General features: G+C 39.4%; 1 protein-coding gene across 1 annotated transcript in view; it reads left to right on the forward strand.

Moving 5' to 3' along the window:
- The window catches only part of tpcn3 (two pore segment channel 3), a 16,778-nt gene extending 5,863 nt beyond the window's left edge, over positions 1–10,915 (forward strand). Inside the window, exons 8-19 of the mRNA XM_076091615.1 lie at positions 471–597; positions 1,274–1,481; positions 3,644–3,788; positions 4,184–4,369; positions 6,524–6,588; positions 6,813–6,900; positions 7,109–7,178; positions 7,659–7,878; positions 8,322–8,412; positions 8,698–8,811; positions 9,424–9,536; positions 10,234–10,915. Coding sequence (XP_075947730.1) covers positions 471–597; positions 1,274–1,481; positions 3,644–3,788; positions 4,184–4,369; positions 6,524–6,588; positions 6,813–6,900; positions 7,109–7,178; positions 7,659–7,878; positions 8,322–8,412; positions 8,698–8,811; positions 9,424–9,536; positions 10,234–10,358 — 1,552 coding nt within the window. The 3' untranslated portion in view covers positions 10,359–10,915. The remainder of the gene's footprint in view (positions 1–470; positions 598–1,273; positions 1,482–3,643; positions 3,789–4,183; positions 4,370–6,523; positions 6,589–6,812; positions 6,901–7,108; positions 7,179–7,658; positions 7,879–8,321; positions 8,413–8,697; positions 8,812–9,423; positions 9,537–10,233) is intronic.
- The last annotated feature ends 7,362 nt before the right edge of the window (positions 10,916–18,277 follow it).

Below are 18,277 nucleotides of genomic sequence, written 5' to 3' on the forward strand. Positions count from 1 at the left end.
CTCCACCACCCGTTTCAGTTTCCTCCCTTTAGCTTGAGGTTTGAAACTGTACAAAACATTTAGAGGCTCTGAAGTATTTAAAATTTTTAAAAATCTTGTATTTTTGTACTTTCTGATGAAATAGAGGAAGTTTTTTCCACACAGCAAGAAATTAAAAATCAAATTAAACAATTTGAATTGTATTGAATTACAATATTTTCATATTGGTGAGAACATCATTAACCACCTTCACAGCATGGCGGTGTTACGGCAGCCATCATGTTTTAAAGATGTTACTTTATTCTTTTCTGTGAGGATGAATTATTATGAACTTTGTAAATGTCTTTTTGTAAGCGACTCTTTTCTTGTGTCCACCAACACGTTCTTGTGTCTGCAGTCAGAAGCTCTCACGGAAAAGAAGAAGGAAGTGACTCTCTCAGAAACATTCATCTGTTTATCTGCATGTTTTGTCTTCTGCTTCTCGTTGGCAGGATGCCAGCGTACAACGCCAGCTTCTACTTCGCCATCTTCTTCATCTTGTACATTCTCATCAACACCTACATCTTCATGTCCGTCTTCTTGGCCGTCGTCTACAACAACTACAAGAAATACCTGAAGGTACGACGGTCTGACAGAGTCTGAAACACGCCATGTAAACATTATATTTCATTTTAATGTTAAAACTATTAAAACTGCTGCAGACAGCTCTACTTCAACCGCTAATTTAGGAAAAAAAGATACAAAACATTTGGGTCCTCATCTTTTGTCTCATAGAGTGAAATGCTGTATCCAGTACGATATGCTGTCCCTCTAAAATACCTATTTTGTATTAGTTTATTTTCTACTTCAGTGGTCAAAAACACACAAAAACATGTAGAAAAAGTGAGCCATTGACCTTTATTATCAACAAAAAGTTTTGTTTCTGAAATGGGCTTTTTACATTTTGTTATTTTTTGTTAATTTGTCTTTGACTCTTTTGTTTTCAGTTTTTTATTTTTTATAATCAAAGAAACTTTAAAAAAAAAACTAGTCTTTAAAAAGTAATCAATGGAAAAAAAATATATGTATGTATATGTAAGTTTTGATTTTGTTATCAGAAACGCACATAAATAATAGTTTGGGTAAAAGAATGATACAAACAAACATATTAAAGATGTACAGTGTTTAAAACCTTTGACTGACAAATTCATGTCTGGACACGTTATAGAACCCACAATGTTCAGTGTTTGAACTCGAGTTGAGCAAAAAGGAGAGCAGGTGTCTTAAAAGCATTGGTGTTCTGTCGCTCCACCAGGAGGAGGTACGGCAGCTGGTGAGGGCCAAAAGGCACAAGATGGTGCGAGCATTTGCCGTGCTGCAGGAGCAGAGGGCGGAGGGCGGGGAGCCGGTGGTGAAACAGGCTAACTGGAACCAAATTGTCAAACTTGTCCAGCCCGACATCAGCAACGCCCACAGAGAGCTGCTGTGGAGCGTCTCCGACGACAACAACCAGGGGTTCATTGGTGGGTCTCACACACACACACACACTATATATCATTGTAGACACTCAATACATATGTGTACCCATACAAAGCTCTCACTGGGTGACACTGAGATTATTACTGTTTTTCTTTACAATAAAATAGTTATTACAGACTGATCTGATCAGAGAAGAATCTCCTCAACAACTTAAAATCATGTCTTTCAAAGAGTTAGTTAAAATAAAACCCTTTTAGAGATGAAGAGTGAGATAGTAAATGCATTACAGGCAGAAGAAGACACACGTCTCACCTGCTGCAGTCTTGATGTCTTAATGCTTTATGGTCTGTTTGACTCTAAATGGACCATCATTTACTAAATGAAGACTTGAAACTAGAGATTGAGACCATAAACTCATGTTTACAATGTTTACTGAGGGAATAAATCAAGAGAGAAGTAGAGTCATTTTCCCATAGACTTCTATACAACCAGAGGAGTCGACCCCTGCTGGTCAGTAGAGAGAATGCAGCTTTAAGACACTTCCACATTGACTTAACTTTTAAGAACCGGAGGTTGCCGCCTGGCCGCAACCGCAGAAGCTCTCCGCCCGGTGAACCACCTCTCTCAGCTTTCTGCAGAGTCACTATCTGCACACTCATCCTCCACATGGAGGAAGTCAAACTCTGCTTCATCATCTAGTTCAACTTTATTCTGAGAACAAACTGAGCAGAAGAGCAGATATCACACGAAGCCAGGTGGACAAAACTTTGTTTGTTCCACATTATTACACCGCCGTCAGTCTTTAAAATCATCATACGTTTTTAATTGCAGGATGTAAACTCCTCCATTTATATCATGCATTCACCCACTTCCCATAATAATGGTAACGTGTAACTTGCTGCATTAACATTTTACACATGCACACACACACACACACACACACACACCTGCTTTACAGATAAATAACAGTAATAAAACAAAAGCTGTGATTAAAAACCAAGTAGCATGTTAGGATGACCATGTAGCGGCTGGACTTTAAAAGCACGAGGCTGGAGACAGAGGTTAGGTGCAGACCAACCGGGTGATTATTTCACCCACAATTAAAAGGGGAAACATGAAATCTATTTGATCTATGTAATATGCGGTGCACCACGGGCAGCATGTGGTCCGTAAATGACTTGAACACAAACGTTACATTTTATCTTACTGCACAATCAGCCTCAGTCATCATTTTGGCCCAGCCTCCAATCCATTCTAGCAGAGGCAGCTGCAACATCCACCAGAAACCAACATCAACACATTTCATTACAAGTGTGTCTTATTTCTTTAAGCAGTCCTGTATACAACTACTAGTAATGGAGCGGGACTTCATTAAATAGCATGTCAAAATAAAATGATGTAAATTATTTCAGCTGATGCTTTATTAGAATGAAGTTTGTCTGTTTTAACTACAAAGTGCGCTGTTTGTTTTCGAGTTTCTTAATTTTTTTAAATCCTACTAAACAGACGAAGGGTTTTTTCCCCCCTGAGTAGCGTCCTGTCAGGCTGTGTCCCGAGGTCTGACAGGCATTAACCGGGGCCATAAAGTCTTCCCTCCTGTAATAGCTGATGTCAAACAAGATGAAAGTTGTAAGTCAGGAAACAATAAAAGTGAGGAGGACACGTGGATGCCCGGTGGTAATTATTCAGTTTTTAAATTCTCGGCTGTTTGAGAGAAACTTTCTGCCGGTAAACTCTGAAATCTCCAACTTTACGAGTTGAAAAGGAGCTCCTGAACACTCCATAAAACATCGGCACGTGTCAGTCCAGTTTAGTTTCCTCTCATTAAGTGTGTTTACATGAACACTTGTTTCCTGGTTATGTGTCGCACATCACATCCTGGTTTTAAGAGACATGGATATGCTACCTGGAGTACTCTAATAGAAACCAGGATACTGGGGTGTCATTTAAACACCTGATCCAGGTTTCTGATCAGTCTTTGGTGCAGAGTATAGTGAATGAGATGATAAATCAAAACACACCTGCACGCAGGTGATCAGGCCCTGAAGTGGTAACATTAAGGAAGACACAAGACTGTGTTATTGTCTGTAAACTTAACGGTATGTCATCAGAATAATTAGAAATCAGCCATAATCGCATACAAATACTTTTAACAATATTTTATATGGTGTTTGTGATTTAGCTTTTTTGGTCGATTGATTGACAGGTAAGGTGGCGTTCGTCCAGCTGGCCGACCTCCTGAACATCGAGGTGATCACGCTCAAGTCAAGACCACACCCACTCCAGCGTGCATGCCCCGCCCTCTACCTGTCGGCCCCCAGCCGCCTCCTCTGCCGATTGATCCAACACCGGTGAGACAGACAGGTTTTATCTGTTTGTATAACTGATTTCTTTGTAGCGCTGGGTATCTATAAAATGATTTATATATTCTGTAAATAATATATATATTTCTGGCGTGAAGTATATTTTTAGTAATGACTTAATCATTGGTGGTGCCTGGTGCGCATGGTCATGCACCTCTGAATTTTTTTAACTTGGGACATGCGATCACCAGACTGTCACAGATAGTTAAATAAAAGCACTACTCGGTGCCAAACAGAGTATAAATAAAGCTTTAGGAGAAAACTTCAGGATGTTTGGTGAAGATGAACCCTGGCCTGCATAGAGGTGGTGACAGACCCACTGGAGCTCTGCTGTGTGCGTGTGTGTGTGTGTGTGTGTGTGTGTGGTTGTGTGTGTCTTTCAGGGCCTTTGTGATCACGTACGACCTGATTATCCTGGTGAACGCTGTGTTCATCGGTCTGGACGAGGCGAATCCGTTGATCGCTAACTCCGAGTGGGTTTTCTTGGCTCTCTACCTGCTGGAGATCCTGCTGAAGCTCTACGTGTTCGAGCCCAGAGCGTTCTTCTCCAGGCACAGCTTCTGGAACTGGTGAGGACAAGCTGACACTCGCACTGCGTTTGTCCCAATTGAGCAAAGGATTCTGGGTAACGCTGCATTTTGTCCACTGGAAGCTGGAGATAAAGTTCAACAAATGTTGTTGTGAGGATGAAATTAAGAGGTTCGATCCGATTTCATCCAGCTAGTTTCTTTTACATCGTGATTCATGAATTTATAGAATTGTTATAAACTAATGTTGGACGTATTAATGAATCGAGGTATTAATACCTTCTGATGGACTGCATGGACGTTTATAAAATCACTATTTACATGATCTTGGCTCAACTTGAAGAAAATGTGTATGATTTAGTACAAAATAACAATATTTTATATTTCAATATTTGTTTGAAGCTGCTTGTGTTTGAAACTCAATAAGTGTTTTTTCAGAACATCCTCCGATATGAGGAAACACTTACTGATAAAACTCAAAATGAAAAACGTTTCCTAATCTAAAATCAATGAGCTGTCTCACGTCCATTTCACACAGCTTATCTTCGTCACAGATTATAAGTACAAGGTATGTGACACATGTTCCAGTTCCATTATCCGCTGCTTCTTCAGTCGAACGCCTGTCAGCGCTTGGACCAGCTCGCTGATGCTTGAGGCGGCAATTTATTGGGTTGTTTTTGTGCCATTATGGAGTAAAAACACTTTTTTGTGGAGCTGTTTTAGGGCCAAAATTCAGAAAGTTAAAAAGTCTTAATGAAAAAGCCATAGACAATTAATTAAAAACCTCAAAGACAAAAAATGAGAAACCAAAACTGCGAGCAAAAAACAAACAAACAAAAAAAAACCTCTCAGGTCTTCAGATGTTGTTCTCTGTATTTTGACTGCGAGGTAGAAACAGTGACTTCAACCTGCCGCTCACAGTTTTGGTTTCTCATTCACACTTTTAGTTTTTTCTCTCAGACTTTTTACATTTTTTTTACACACAATTGCCACTTTATTAGGTATACCTGTACAATCTAATGCAATACAACAGCTCTGCCATAACTTAATCTGTCTTTACAAAGTTCATAATGTTCAGTTTTTGTTGACAATGTCAGAAACCTGTAAACAAAATGTGGTGTTTCTAATCCTGTGTCCTTCCCATTATTTTCATATATATTTAAACAGCCATTTGTAAAAATATGGAATCAACATCCTCAAACACCCAAAACCGATATATACAATATTACCCAAATCAGCCAAGCAGTTGCTGAAATATTTTTCCATAAATGTGATTATACCAATTAATGCCAAGTATCCAAATTGTTGAACATATGCAACATTTCCAGATTCACAAAAGGGCTCTGTGGGCTGGCATGTAGACATACATGGAGGGGTCAAAATATTAGAAAACATCTCCACCATCACTAACTGTGATTGAATTGGAACTTCTATCACCGAGTCAACACAAACTGAATATGATAAGCTCCATAACGTTATGGCAGAATAGTTGTATTGTATTAAATTGTGCAGGTGTACCTAATAAAGTGACCACCAAGTGTGCTGAAACTCTTTTGCTGCAGCTGTTGAAGTTGTTTTCTTTCTTTTCAGTGGCATTGTTGCGCTCCCCGCTGGTGAGCAGTGCAGCTGCAGTGACTTCAGTCGGATACGTTTGTATGTTTCATGGATGTATCATAAGAACTGGATATCGAACTAAATTGTTCACTGAGCTTAAAGCCAAAAAAATCGTTTTGTGGCTTCCACATTGATGCTCAGCCCGTTTACATCAGGGTGTCACACACATGAAAATCCTTTTACAAATATAAAACCTCCACGGGTTACATATTCATAACACACAGAGTAATAACTGAGCTTGTTTGCAGTTGGAGACGTCCTGTGAACAGTGTTACAGATGTCTCGTTTATAATAGAGGTCTATGGGGGAAATTGTTTGTTGCAGTACCTCGAGTGACCACTGGGACAAATTGACAGGTTGAGTGGCGGCGCCTACAGATCTTTTAATACATCCATGAAATGTTTCTGTCGTTAAACATGTTGATGTCTGACTGACATCCTGTGAACACAAACGGGACAAAAAAAACCCCATCAGCTTCATTTAAGCTAACGCCGGTTTTGCTTTCAGCTTCATCACTGTCGAAGAAAAGTATTTACGCTCAACTTGTTTGAAGGTTTCCTAATGTTTGATTCGTGTTTTCAGGTTCGACACCATCATCGTCATCTCCGCTCTCATCGCCACAATCGTCAACTCCGCCGTGACATCATGTAAGTTTGTTCTACTTCTGTTTAAACTTAGCGGTAGCTCTGTCGGTACGTCTGCACTGTTAGTGCTGTTAGCACCGTTAGCTTTGATTTGCCAGATATTTAACTGAAGTTTAAAGAGAGCTTTACATTTAATCTTTAGTCATTTCAAACTTTTAAAGTTTGGTGCAACATGATTTAAAGTTAAACCAGTTTCAACCTGAGTAATCGTGTCCGTCCTGTTGTAGCGGGAAATTACACCAGCCGACAGATCCTGGACATCGTCTTCATCCTGCGAGTCCTCAGACTGATCCGGGTGGTGGACAGCATTAAAAGGTTTGAGCTTTAAATGCACTTTTGTCTGATTCAAACACGGCTGTAGTTTTACATCATTGCTCAAGCTAGTTTATCATTTGGACACCTGGGATGGACTCGGATGAGATGAAGGAAATGTACATATGCTTTTTACTCTGCCTTACTTTTAGACAGCAGGACACCTTGTTATGTACCATCGCTCTCTCATCTGGATTATATCCCCCGTTAGGTTTCGTGCAATCATCAACACCCTGATCAGGATCGGACCAGCGATCCTCACATTTGGACAGCTGATCATTGTAAGTTGCGGATAGCAGATTGTTGGAATATATTGTAAGGCATCTAAAAGTGTATTAGTTTTCCCAACAGTGCCTACAAGTAGTCCATGTTTATAGACCTGTGGTGTATTAAGCACTCTGACAGTCCACAGTCATATTAGCGGCTCTGTGAGGCTGTACTTGGACACAGCCGTGCTTTTGAGCTAAATGCTTACGTCACAATGGCAATGCTAGCATGCTGATGTTTAGCAGCTTTAATGTTGACCTTGTTCACCAACTTAGTTTAGCATGCTAACATTGGCTAATTATCAGTACAGCTGAGGCTGATGGGAATGTCATAAAGCATCGTATCGGAAACATTAAAATGTTGACCTGATGATGGCGCTGGATGAAAAGTCAGAGGATCACCAAAGTTTGTCCAATTCACCCTGAGGGGAACATTAATGCGTGAGCCACTTTTCATCACAATGTATCCAAATCAATCCTCCTCCTCCTCCTCAGGTGGTGTACTACATCTTTGCCATGGTAGGGATGGAGCTGTTCAAGGGGAAGGTGAAGTTTTACGAGGAGGACTCCAGCGACCCGGCGAAGGCGTACTGTGGAAACCCACTGCTGAAAGGAACGGACTTCGCACAACTCAACTACTGCAAGAACAACTTCAACAACGTGGTGTCGTCCTACATCCTGCTGTTGGAGCTCACCGTGGTCAACCAGTGGCATGATATCCTTCACCTGAACGCCTCGCGCACGGGGAGTAAAACTGCTGGTCAATACAACAGTGTAGAAACACTGTTAACGGTCAAAATTCATTCAGAAATGTGCTAAAGTCAAAATAGTGATAATACCCAAAGTCAAAGTACTCATCCTGCAGAATGGCCTATTTAAGAATCATATTGAATTATAATAATTGATGCATTAATGTGTTCATCACTTTGATGTTGCAGTTGGTAAAGGTGGAGCTCATTTATCTTTTATCTGTATTTTTTGTATTATTAATCTGAATCTGCAAAGTAACTAAAGTTATCAAATATATGTAATTATATTGTCCTATGAGATGTAGTGGAGTAAACCGTTCTCCCGGATATTATTATGATGTTTAGGAATCATTTCTTTACTCCGATTGATTTAAATGTTAAACTCTATGATTCCTTAACGTGACTCCACTGCTCAGCAGCGGCTTCGCCGCCGTCACCCACATCTCAGCCAGGCTCTTCTTCATCCTCTTCCACATCATGGTCGTCATCGTCATCATCAAGTAAGACTAAGGAGGAGCTTGATTTACATACTTTACATTATATCATTATCTCTACTGTGTATCACCAAGAGGTGTCCATTAATCCACTGAGAAAAAGGCACTCCTTATCACTGCAGAAGTTGCCTGTGAAGTTTTCTTCAGTATCAAAGTATTCCAGTCTGTACGTCCATGGGTACATCTGCAGTCAGGAACTGCTTATTCAGCATCCATTTAATCCCCGCAATTTGCCGTAACATAAACAAAATATTGTCTGGGGCTGACGACGCATCACTTCCTGCTTTTCAGTATCTTCGTGGCGTTCGTCCTCGAGGCGTTCTTCGTGGAGTATTCGGTGGATAAGAGTGACCTGCAGACGTCTCTGGAGAGGAAGATTGAGGAGCTGGAGCTGGCTGTGGCACAGTACGTTACAAAGACAACCAGGACCTGTCACTCACTATACTCCGGGAATGATCGGCAACAGCACGGACGTTATATTTAGCGGACGGGTATAAAGGACTGTACCACTTTAGGATTTCCAACATGTACTAAAACACAGTATTTGTGTGTTTTTTTATTTTTTTTTTTTTTTACTCTGTGTTTTCAAAACTTTACAATCAGACTATCAAATATGAAATCCTGAGATGACTCGAGATGGATTCAATTATATTTTTAAGACATTGATGCTAATGAACGAATGATTAGAAAAAAAAAATATGATTATGGAAAGTAAACCGGATGAACTGGCTAAGAAAATCCCTGGTACGGTCCTTTTTTAAAGCAATTTATTTGTTAAGAGTCTGAATCGCTTTTATAGTCTGAAATGTACATTTAACATTTAATTTAAACGTTTTTAGCTTGTGATCCCTTGTTACAGGAATGTTTGTCGTATATTTTCCATTTTTAAAGGTGAACTGGTTCAATAATCCACAAGGACGAAGCAACGACGAGAGGAAAATCCCCGTAAAATAATACCCAAAAAAGTTTGGTTATTCAAATATTCAGCTGTTTTATCCGTGTTGTTTTGTGCACCAGGGAGAAGTTGGAGGATAACTTGGTGAACGCCATGGAAACCATGGACAACGACCAGGGAACCGGCCAATCGGCAAACAACAAACCCGGCCTGATGTTTAAAATCGCTTCAAAAAGTAAGAAACAGTCAGACCAGCAGGGTCATAGCAAATGGATGCTTTTATTTTGGAAGGGCAGACTCTGTGGGACCTGTAGATCAAAGAACCAGAAGAGCAAAAACTATGAGAGCAGCTTTTACTCTTTGACAACTCTTTTTTTTTTTGGACAAAAGAGATTTTAAAGATAAAAATCAGACCACCTTCACTGGAATTGCTTCATTTTGCTCACCAGGTGTGTTCAATGTGTTCGCCGTTTCATTTTGCTGATATCATTTGGTGTGAAACGTGGTATGAACGCCAAGAAATTTATAACATCCTGTAGAACCTTTTAGCTAAGTGCTCATTGAGTAGCCTTTGAAATCAAAATGTAAAACTTGTGTTTTAGACATTTAGTCCAGTTTTAACGAATAGATGTCTTTTCACCTGCAGATCACAGAAACCTTTTTATGAAGCTATGAAAAATGTCACAAATAAATAGCAATACAAATTAATTAAGATTTGTTTCCCCCCAAATAATCAATAAAAAAAATTCATAAAGATATCACATTTTGAAATTTTCTGTTCAGTTAAGTTTAACAAAATAAAATAGCTTTTGTGTCTTCTGGGATTTCAAAATTTTAGTTCAGAGACAGAAATCCAATGTGCTCTGCTCCTGATCTGTTGATTATGGATGATGATGATGATGATGATGATATCGCTGGTTGTTTCCTGTCAGGATATCGGACGGTGGACGCTTTGCTGCAGCGGATGTTCGAGGCCGACCTCGACCCTGAAGACTTCGCTGAGAACGACGATGAGGCCAACGGGAACTTTGCAAACCCGGCGTTCAGCTCTGTGTAGACATTAATGTACAAAAATATATGAAGGGAACCAGGTTATATCATGTATTTACCGTTTTATACAAAATGTTAAATCTGATGTTTATCCAGTGTTATATTTTTATATATCTTTCCTGTAGCTCTGTGTAGAAACACACAGAGTATTTAAACTGTTTGTTTTATTTATTTCTGACCTCTTTGTGGCAGAAACACAAAAAAAAAAAACTAAACAAGTCTGTTTCACAGATGCAGCAGAAAGTGAAATATCAGGAAAAAAATTTGAAATGAATAAACTAAAGGTAAGGTTCTCACTTTAAATGTTTCCTTTATGTTAGTGAGGAGACTAAAGAGGGACAGTGGGAATGTGTGTGAATTTGAAATGTCATTAATATTTTACTAATAAAAAGACAATATCTGCCAAAAATGAAGGTTTAATATGACTCATTAACTCTTCCTTCCATTGAAATTCAGTAATATGTTTCTAACACTTTAGGGTCATGATATTTTATTGTTATAACAGTGGAATCTGTAAAAATCAAATAAAAGCATAAAGATCTTAAAGAAACTTACAAATGAATATAAAATACGTTTTTATTCAGGAAGTAGTCCTCAAAAGACCATGTGATCGACTTAAAATACATTTAAAGTCATTTCTAATTGAGAAGTAAGACACAAAAAATGTCATATAATGTGTATTATATTTAATTGCATCATTAATCAGCTGAGTCAGAATAAAGCTGTGAAAATGGAAATCTGGATTTTTATGAAAAGAAAATATATAAAGGGAGCCAGATATTTGTATGTGGCTGTAAAACTGTAATATATATCTGATATTGATAAGTGTGGTTCAGCGTTTTGACTCACTGTGGATGACGAGTCCTACCGGAGCAAACTCAGCTGATGAAGACCGTGTGATGTGGTCAAAAGCTCCAGAACAAGCGAGTGAGTGGAGTTGAGATTGTTTCCTTAATGATATGAGTCTGAGCTCATTACAATCAAAGCAGCAGAAATGGAGAGTACATTTACTGAAGTACTGTGTGTAAGCACAGTTTAGAAGTACTTGTACTTTTAGTATTTCCGTGTGATGCTACTTCATACTTCTACTGCTTTACATTTATCTGAATGTTTGCTGCTTTTAAAAATACAACTTTCTTCTATAAAATCACTGCACTTCTGTCTCTCAGTACTTTCACTGCAAAACTTTAACTTCAAGAAGCTAATAATACCTATGTACTTTTACTACTGATACTTTCACTGCATAGAGCTAATAATACTTGTGTAGTACTAATTCTTTAACTATGTGAAGCCGAGAATACTTGTGTACTTGTCCTACTGATACTTTAGCTACATGAAGCTAATAATACATGTATTTACTGCTGATACTGTAACTACCTGAAGCGGATAATAATTGTATACTTTTACTGCTGATGCGTTAACTACATGAATACTTGTCGTTTCAACAGGCTCCGTGCCAGCAGGGCGCGCTGTGGGGCTGCAGCTTTAACGTGGAAACAGCGAGGAAGTGTGTAGGTGTGTGTGTGTGTGTGTTTCAGAGTGGTGCTGATGCTGTAGAGATGGAGCAGAGGGAGTGGAGGAGGAGGATCCTGCTCGGCTCCGGACAGAAAACAACATTCAGGTAAGAAAACAACAAACAAACGCTAGAAACTGATCGAATCAAGTGATCGCAGCGAACATCGAACAGGAAACCAAAGCGATGAAGTGTGTGTGTGTGTGTGTGTGTGTGTGTGTGTGTGTGTGTCGGTGTGTGCGAGGCCACAGGCACGATGTCGGATCAATAGAATCTCCACAGAGAACAATCGATCCGATTTGTTGTTTTCTATTGAGAATAGAAGCCTCCCGTCGGTGTGTTGGTGTGTCAACAGTAGAAAAGGCCCGACGGTAAATGAAGGGGAGGATGAGGCGTTCAGGTGCTGGTTACAGGGTGGGACTGAACAGCGCCTCCTGCCTCCCTCACATGATTAATAAAACAACGTTACTCTAAAGACGGAAACAATAGGTACACCACATATACAATACTACAATACAAAATAAAATATAGAATCAAATATATAAAAAAACACTTGTTTACACTGGGGTTTTTTAAATTTCTAAAAATAAATACAACGCTCTACTATTAAATAAAATATAGAATCCGATACATACAAACGTGAGTGCAGGTGATTTGTTTACAGTCGGGTTATAAAATAAAATGGATCAAGATTAAGAGAATGCTTAGAAGAAATAAATAAAACACAACACTGAATAAATGTATCATGGTAAACCAGCATTAAAACACATGAGACACTGTATGAAATAGGACGGAATAATAAGCAATGACAATAAAGACCATAAAATGAAAAAAAAAACACTACAAAAAAGCCAGACTGAATCGATGGGTTTTTAGTTCCTTTTCAAAAATATCAATATTTTCAGCGGCTCACAGATCCAACGGCCTGGAGAGTAACAGCTAAGAGCAGAGGACCAGCGGATCGGAGGGCCTCATGGTTCATAAACTAAAAGCATTCCTGAGAGGTAGTCTGGTGCCATGTCATACAAATTAATGAAATAAGTTTACAATCAACTTGAAAAACGAACAGGTAACCAGTGTAGAGAGAGCTGAATGTTTTGAGCTATTTGAAGCTGGCTTACTGTATTCTTTGGCAGACCAGAAAGGAGAGCGTTGCAGTAGCCTGCTAGTTGTACAAGCATGCATCAGAGACACTAATTCTGCCTCCATAGTTCTTTATGGGAACAACTGCAATACCAGTGTGGGGAGCATAAATTAAGAACTTGTCTGACAAGTATTCAGGCCTTAAGTGAGCCTCAAGTGAGTGAAAAGGACCTTAAAGTGTTTTCTACAAATGACAGATAAGCAGTGAAGGGACTTGAGGACAGGTGATGGTGTTGGTCAGTACACGTGCTGCTGCACTGTGACTGATCTCCAGCTTATTTATAGCTTTTCTCTGGTCGACCAAAGAGGAGAGCATGGCAATAATCAAGCCTATGATAAAAGCATGCATAAGTCTCTCAGTGACTGCCTGGGAGAGGTTGCACTTTAGCAATATTTATAATGTGATAAAAGTCTGTTTAAGTGAGATTATTGATGCGAGATTCAAAATCAGGGTTCAGAAGCGCACCTGGGATTTTAGGTTAGTGCACAGCATCTCTCTGTGGACCTTTGCTCCAGTTATTAAAGAGTAAAAGTCCTCATTATGCAGAATGGCCCCTTTCAGAGTGTCTTAATATCTGCATATTATCGGATTGTTATCACCTGCATGGAAAGAGCGAGACGCCTGAAGACATTTTTCACTATTTTCTGAAATTTTATAAACAAAACAATTAACTAATTTATTGACAAAACAATTGGCAGATTAACTGATGATAAAAAATAAGTTGCAACCCCGAAATGTATTAAATCAGATCCAATATGTTCAGTAAAAATAATGTATTAAATCTTCTGTTGTTGTGATAAAAGACTGAAAATTTAAATTTCATCAGTAAAGTTATGAACCAAACAAAAAAATATATATATTTGGATTCAGATGTTCTTAAAAGATGTTCATATTAATAACTCTTTGTAAATATATACTTTTAAATGACACTATACAGGTTGATACAAAGTGAATATATAATTAATAATACAAAAAAATGATAATATTAACTAATATTTGACAACAATAGGGAAACAAATAAATACACAAACTAAAAAGAGGTGATGACGCGTTCATCATAGGGCGTTTTATTTTGAAAGCTGTGACCGGATGTTGTGGTTGTGTGCGGTGACGCTGGTTTGACGCTGGTGGATGCGGAGCTGCAGTGCGGACAAACAGGCTGGAGTCGGAGAACCTGACACCCACAGACCGCCTCTGACTGACAGACAGACAGCCGGTCCGGATCAGCCTCAGACGGGGTTCTGGATCTGGTTTTGTCCCGGATTTGACTCTCGGATCTGGTCCTGCAGAAGGGAAGATCAGTCCGCATCATCCCATCCTCCTCCTCCTCCTCCCATCTGCAGCAGCGGAGTACCGGAGGAGGACCGGGACCCGGACAGCAGGTTTTAATGAGCGCTCTTGGGGACACAAAATCTGTTCTTGTGTCTTTGTGGACTCAGTGCGTCCCGGTCCTGCAGCAGCGGGTCTGCTCTGCATCGCACGGCCGGTCTGTGGTCTGGTTTGATATCGGGGACTGTTAGAGGAGAAATAAATGGTGGTTTAGTCCTGCGGGAGACTGAGGCCCAAACCCCGGCCCCCCTTTAGAGGAACGGTGGGTTTTCTGGACCAGGACGTTTTGTGCCGAAATAAAATCCCAGATGAAGATTCCCAAAAGGCGGAAAAGGAGCGGACGGTGCGCCAGGTAGGCCTGATCCGGACTAGGTCTAGCCCGGACCACAGAGATCAGTGTGTGCGTGCGTGTGTGTGTGCGTGTGCGTGTGTGTGTGTGTCCCGCAGTGATGCGTTAACGGAAGTGAATTTAATGATCCGTATCAGAAACGTTTGATATGTGGCCTGATGATAATTTTTGGACTAGGACTGATCCGGGTTGTGTCTCTGTACTGATCTCTTAATTCATAACTCGGGTTAGTCCGGGCCAGATTTATTGATCAGCAGGATGTGATGGTGCGCATGCGCACAGAGCATCATGACTGTGCACTGCAGAGAGGAAGGATTCAATATGGGTGATGCAGAGAGAGAAGGGGAGGAGGGGGGGAGTAAAGTAAACCTGGACCAGAGCCGAAGTTAGTCTCTGACACATTATTGTCATTATTACATCAGTAAATATATATTCTTCTTTTTTACCAAAGAACAGCAATAATATGATGTAACAAAGGTTAAATATGCAGATTTGGTAACTTTCAAAATCCAATTTTGACATAATTTGATCTAATGACAAAAAAACAATTACATTTGATGACTGAAAATAACAGATGTTCTGATAAATATATATTCACAAACTAAATACCATCAAACAATAAAAGAACAATCACATTTGTAAAGTTCCTGGAAATGTAGAGCTTAATTTAAATCCCTCTGATGTAATTTATTCTTTACACAATTGTTTTATTTGTTGACAGTTTTTTTTAAATGTATTAACAGTTGTTATTGTTTTAAGATTTACATTTTTTATTAATTTAACACATCCTTTGGTTTTGGGATTGTGGCACAAACAGTTTCTCACTAATATCTTACTTGAATTCCACTCAAATAATTCAATTAAATTAAAATAATTTAAAGTATTTAAAGAAAAGCAGTCAAAATACAATGTCTACTTTTTTTTGTAATATTATGGCAGTTTTACATATTTTGACATATTTTTTTAGAGTTGGTTTATAGCTGCAGGTGTGTCTGAGCAATATGCAACTGTTCTGTGTTTATTATTCTCTCTATTGTTCCATCTGATGTCAGATTCACCAAAACACTTTCAGTCTACACTGGTGTGCACAAAGTCAGCAGCCTGGAGGACGTCGTACTGATAGAGCTTGTCCTGTTAGCGGCCGAGCTAACACGACTGATAAAACGATGATGATGTGATGTCAGAGGACGTAAACGGCTCATGAGAGTCTAATAAGAAGCTCAGAGAGATATCGTGACTGGATAGTGTGTTAGCTGTTAGCTCATAGCTCATTATTAAACCATTCGAAGAAACAAAGCAGCAAAGCTTAGATAGATAGAGCAGACCGGCACATACGGGCACTTAGCAAAATGCTGAGGTTGATCACATATAGACTGCAGAAGAGGGACGCCTTAGAGACTAGCCACGCCCTAAATCATACCCCGCTTTATGGTCTATTTGACTCTACATGGATCATAATTTACTAAATGAACATCATGCTGTATTGAAAATACTTTAAACTAGAGATTGAGACCATAAACTCATGTTCACAATGTTTACTGAGGGAATAAATCAAGAGAGAAGTAGGGTCATTTTCTCATAGACTTCTATACAATCTGACTTTTTTGCAACCAGAGGAGTCGCCCCCTGCTGGTCAGCAGAGAGAATGCAAGTTTTAAGACACTTCCGCATCGGCTTCACTTTTTAGACCTGGAGGTTTTGAAGCCTTTCAAAGCATTATCAGCGTTCGCCATCTTGTTTATTTTTTTTCGGTACCAGAAGTGACACGAGAGGGCGGAGCTAAGTATAACTGAACGCTGAATAAGACATTTTTAGGCGACGAAAATGTTACAATTAACTTCCATGAACTAACTCTGAAAAGGTTACATTTGTAAGACGAAAACACGGACAACGCCGTGGTAGCAACCTGTCAATCACAAGGTAGCCCCGCCCTAAAGCATAGTCCGCTTTATCGTTTTTATTTGTATCAATGACCCAAGTCAGTGGCCGTATATTGCTAATCCAGGCATCCAAACATATTTGATTGCATCATCGTGTATTGTCTAAGGGTTTACTGAAAAACAAACAACCTACATCCAACTGTTTAATCGAGGCTGAAATTTAGTTGGAGACGACGGTCTGATGTCACATATCAGATCTGGTTTCTTCTGTTTATGTTTCTCAACCCGCTACACAACGGCTTTTCAGCCATTTCCTGTTTCTCTCCTGATTTAACAGCTCAATTATTTTCCACAAAAGGGTTTGTCGATTGATGACGTGATGCCGGTCTGGTCTATGTTCAGTTCAGATGAACTGGTTCACATCATATATGTCTCGTGACAGAAGCCTGAAGATGTGTGCGTTTGTGTATTTCACAAAGATTAGCAAGAAAAGAAAACATAATTTGTTGTTATAAATACATATATTTTCCACACCAGAAAACAGACCACACCGTGACGTTTGTCCTCAGGCTTGAGGAAAGGGTCGTGTGAACTACCGGTGTTTTGGTGAATGTGGCTTCATGTGGTGAAGCTCAATGAACACCGTTGAGGTTCGATGATATTTGCTGTTTGAGGATCTGAAGCTGTTGTTCTTTAACCTGAAGGCCTGTCCCTCCATGCTTCCCCCCCCCCCGTGATGTCACTGTTTGGGCCTGTGTGTGCAGGTCGGACGGCTGCAGCGGTCAGCCGTCCTCTTCCTCCTCCTCCTCTTCTCCTGGTTTAACTGTGCCCTCTGTTTTGGCTTGTAGGCTAACACAGGAACAGGAAGGGTTTTGTCCCGCTCAGGATTTGTTGTAAGCCGTCAGGTTTTCCGGGAGCTCAGAACTATGGTGAGCTTTGACTGACTTCATCAGATCAAAACTGGAATGATGCAAACCCGGCTTCTGGCAGAGCACCCCCTCCCCCCTCCCCCCATGCCAGTAACAGACTAGTCGATTTGTAAGTGAAGACGAGATGATGAAGAAGAACAAGAAGAAGAAGAAGAGCAAACTGAGGTTTGAAGGTTGAGAATGTGTCTGTCAGGATGTTTCACTCTGATCTGCTGCTGAGACGCTGCTGGACCTCAGAGTTTCTCTGTTTCACACTGATTCTTTATCAATACTGATACTGATACTACACATGTATACTCCATACTCTATGTTAATAAACGCCACAATACTCCACTGTATGTCAATATATCTTAAAATAGGAGATGATACAAAACAGTGAGATACAGCATAATGCAATGCTGCTCAATTAAGTTAAATTAAATATTAAACTATGCTGTGGGGGTCAGTCAGTACTATAGTAGAGTACATATTGTACTATATAGAATTTAGAATATATAACTATGGTTTTGATAATAATATACATACAGTATACTATATTTACAAATACTATAAGATATGATGAAATACAGATATATATATTACAGTGTAATAATATAATAATTTGACTATTACACAATATAAAAATACGATCTATACAATATTATACATGCAAACCTATTTTTCTACGCTACCGTATACAAATACTATACTAGACTACAACTGCACTATATTGTAATATATGATGTAATACTATACAAACCTTTACAATACAACAGCATACTTTATATTTGATAATAACATAC

The sequence above is a fragment of the Anarhichas minor genome, unplaced genomic scaffold, assembly GCF_050575085.1.
Source record: "Anarhichas minor isolate MPS153535 unplaced genomic scaffold, ASM5057508v1 ptg000014l, whole genome shotgun sequence".
Taxonomy (NCBI): domain Eukaryota; kingdom Metazoa; phylum Chordata; class Actinopteri; order Perciformes; family Anarhichadidae; genus Anarhichas; species Anarhichas minor.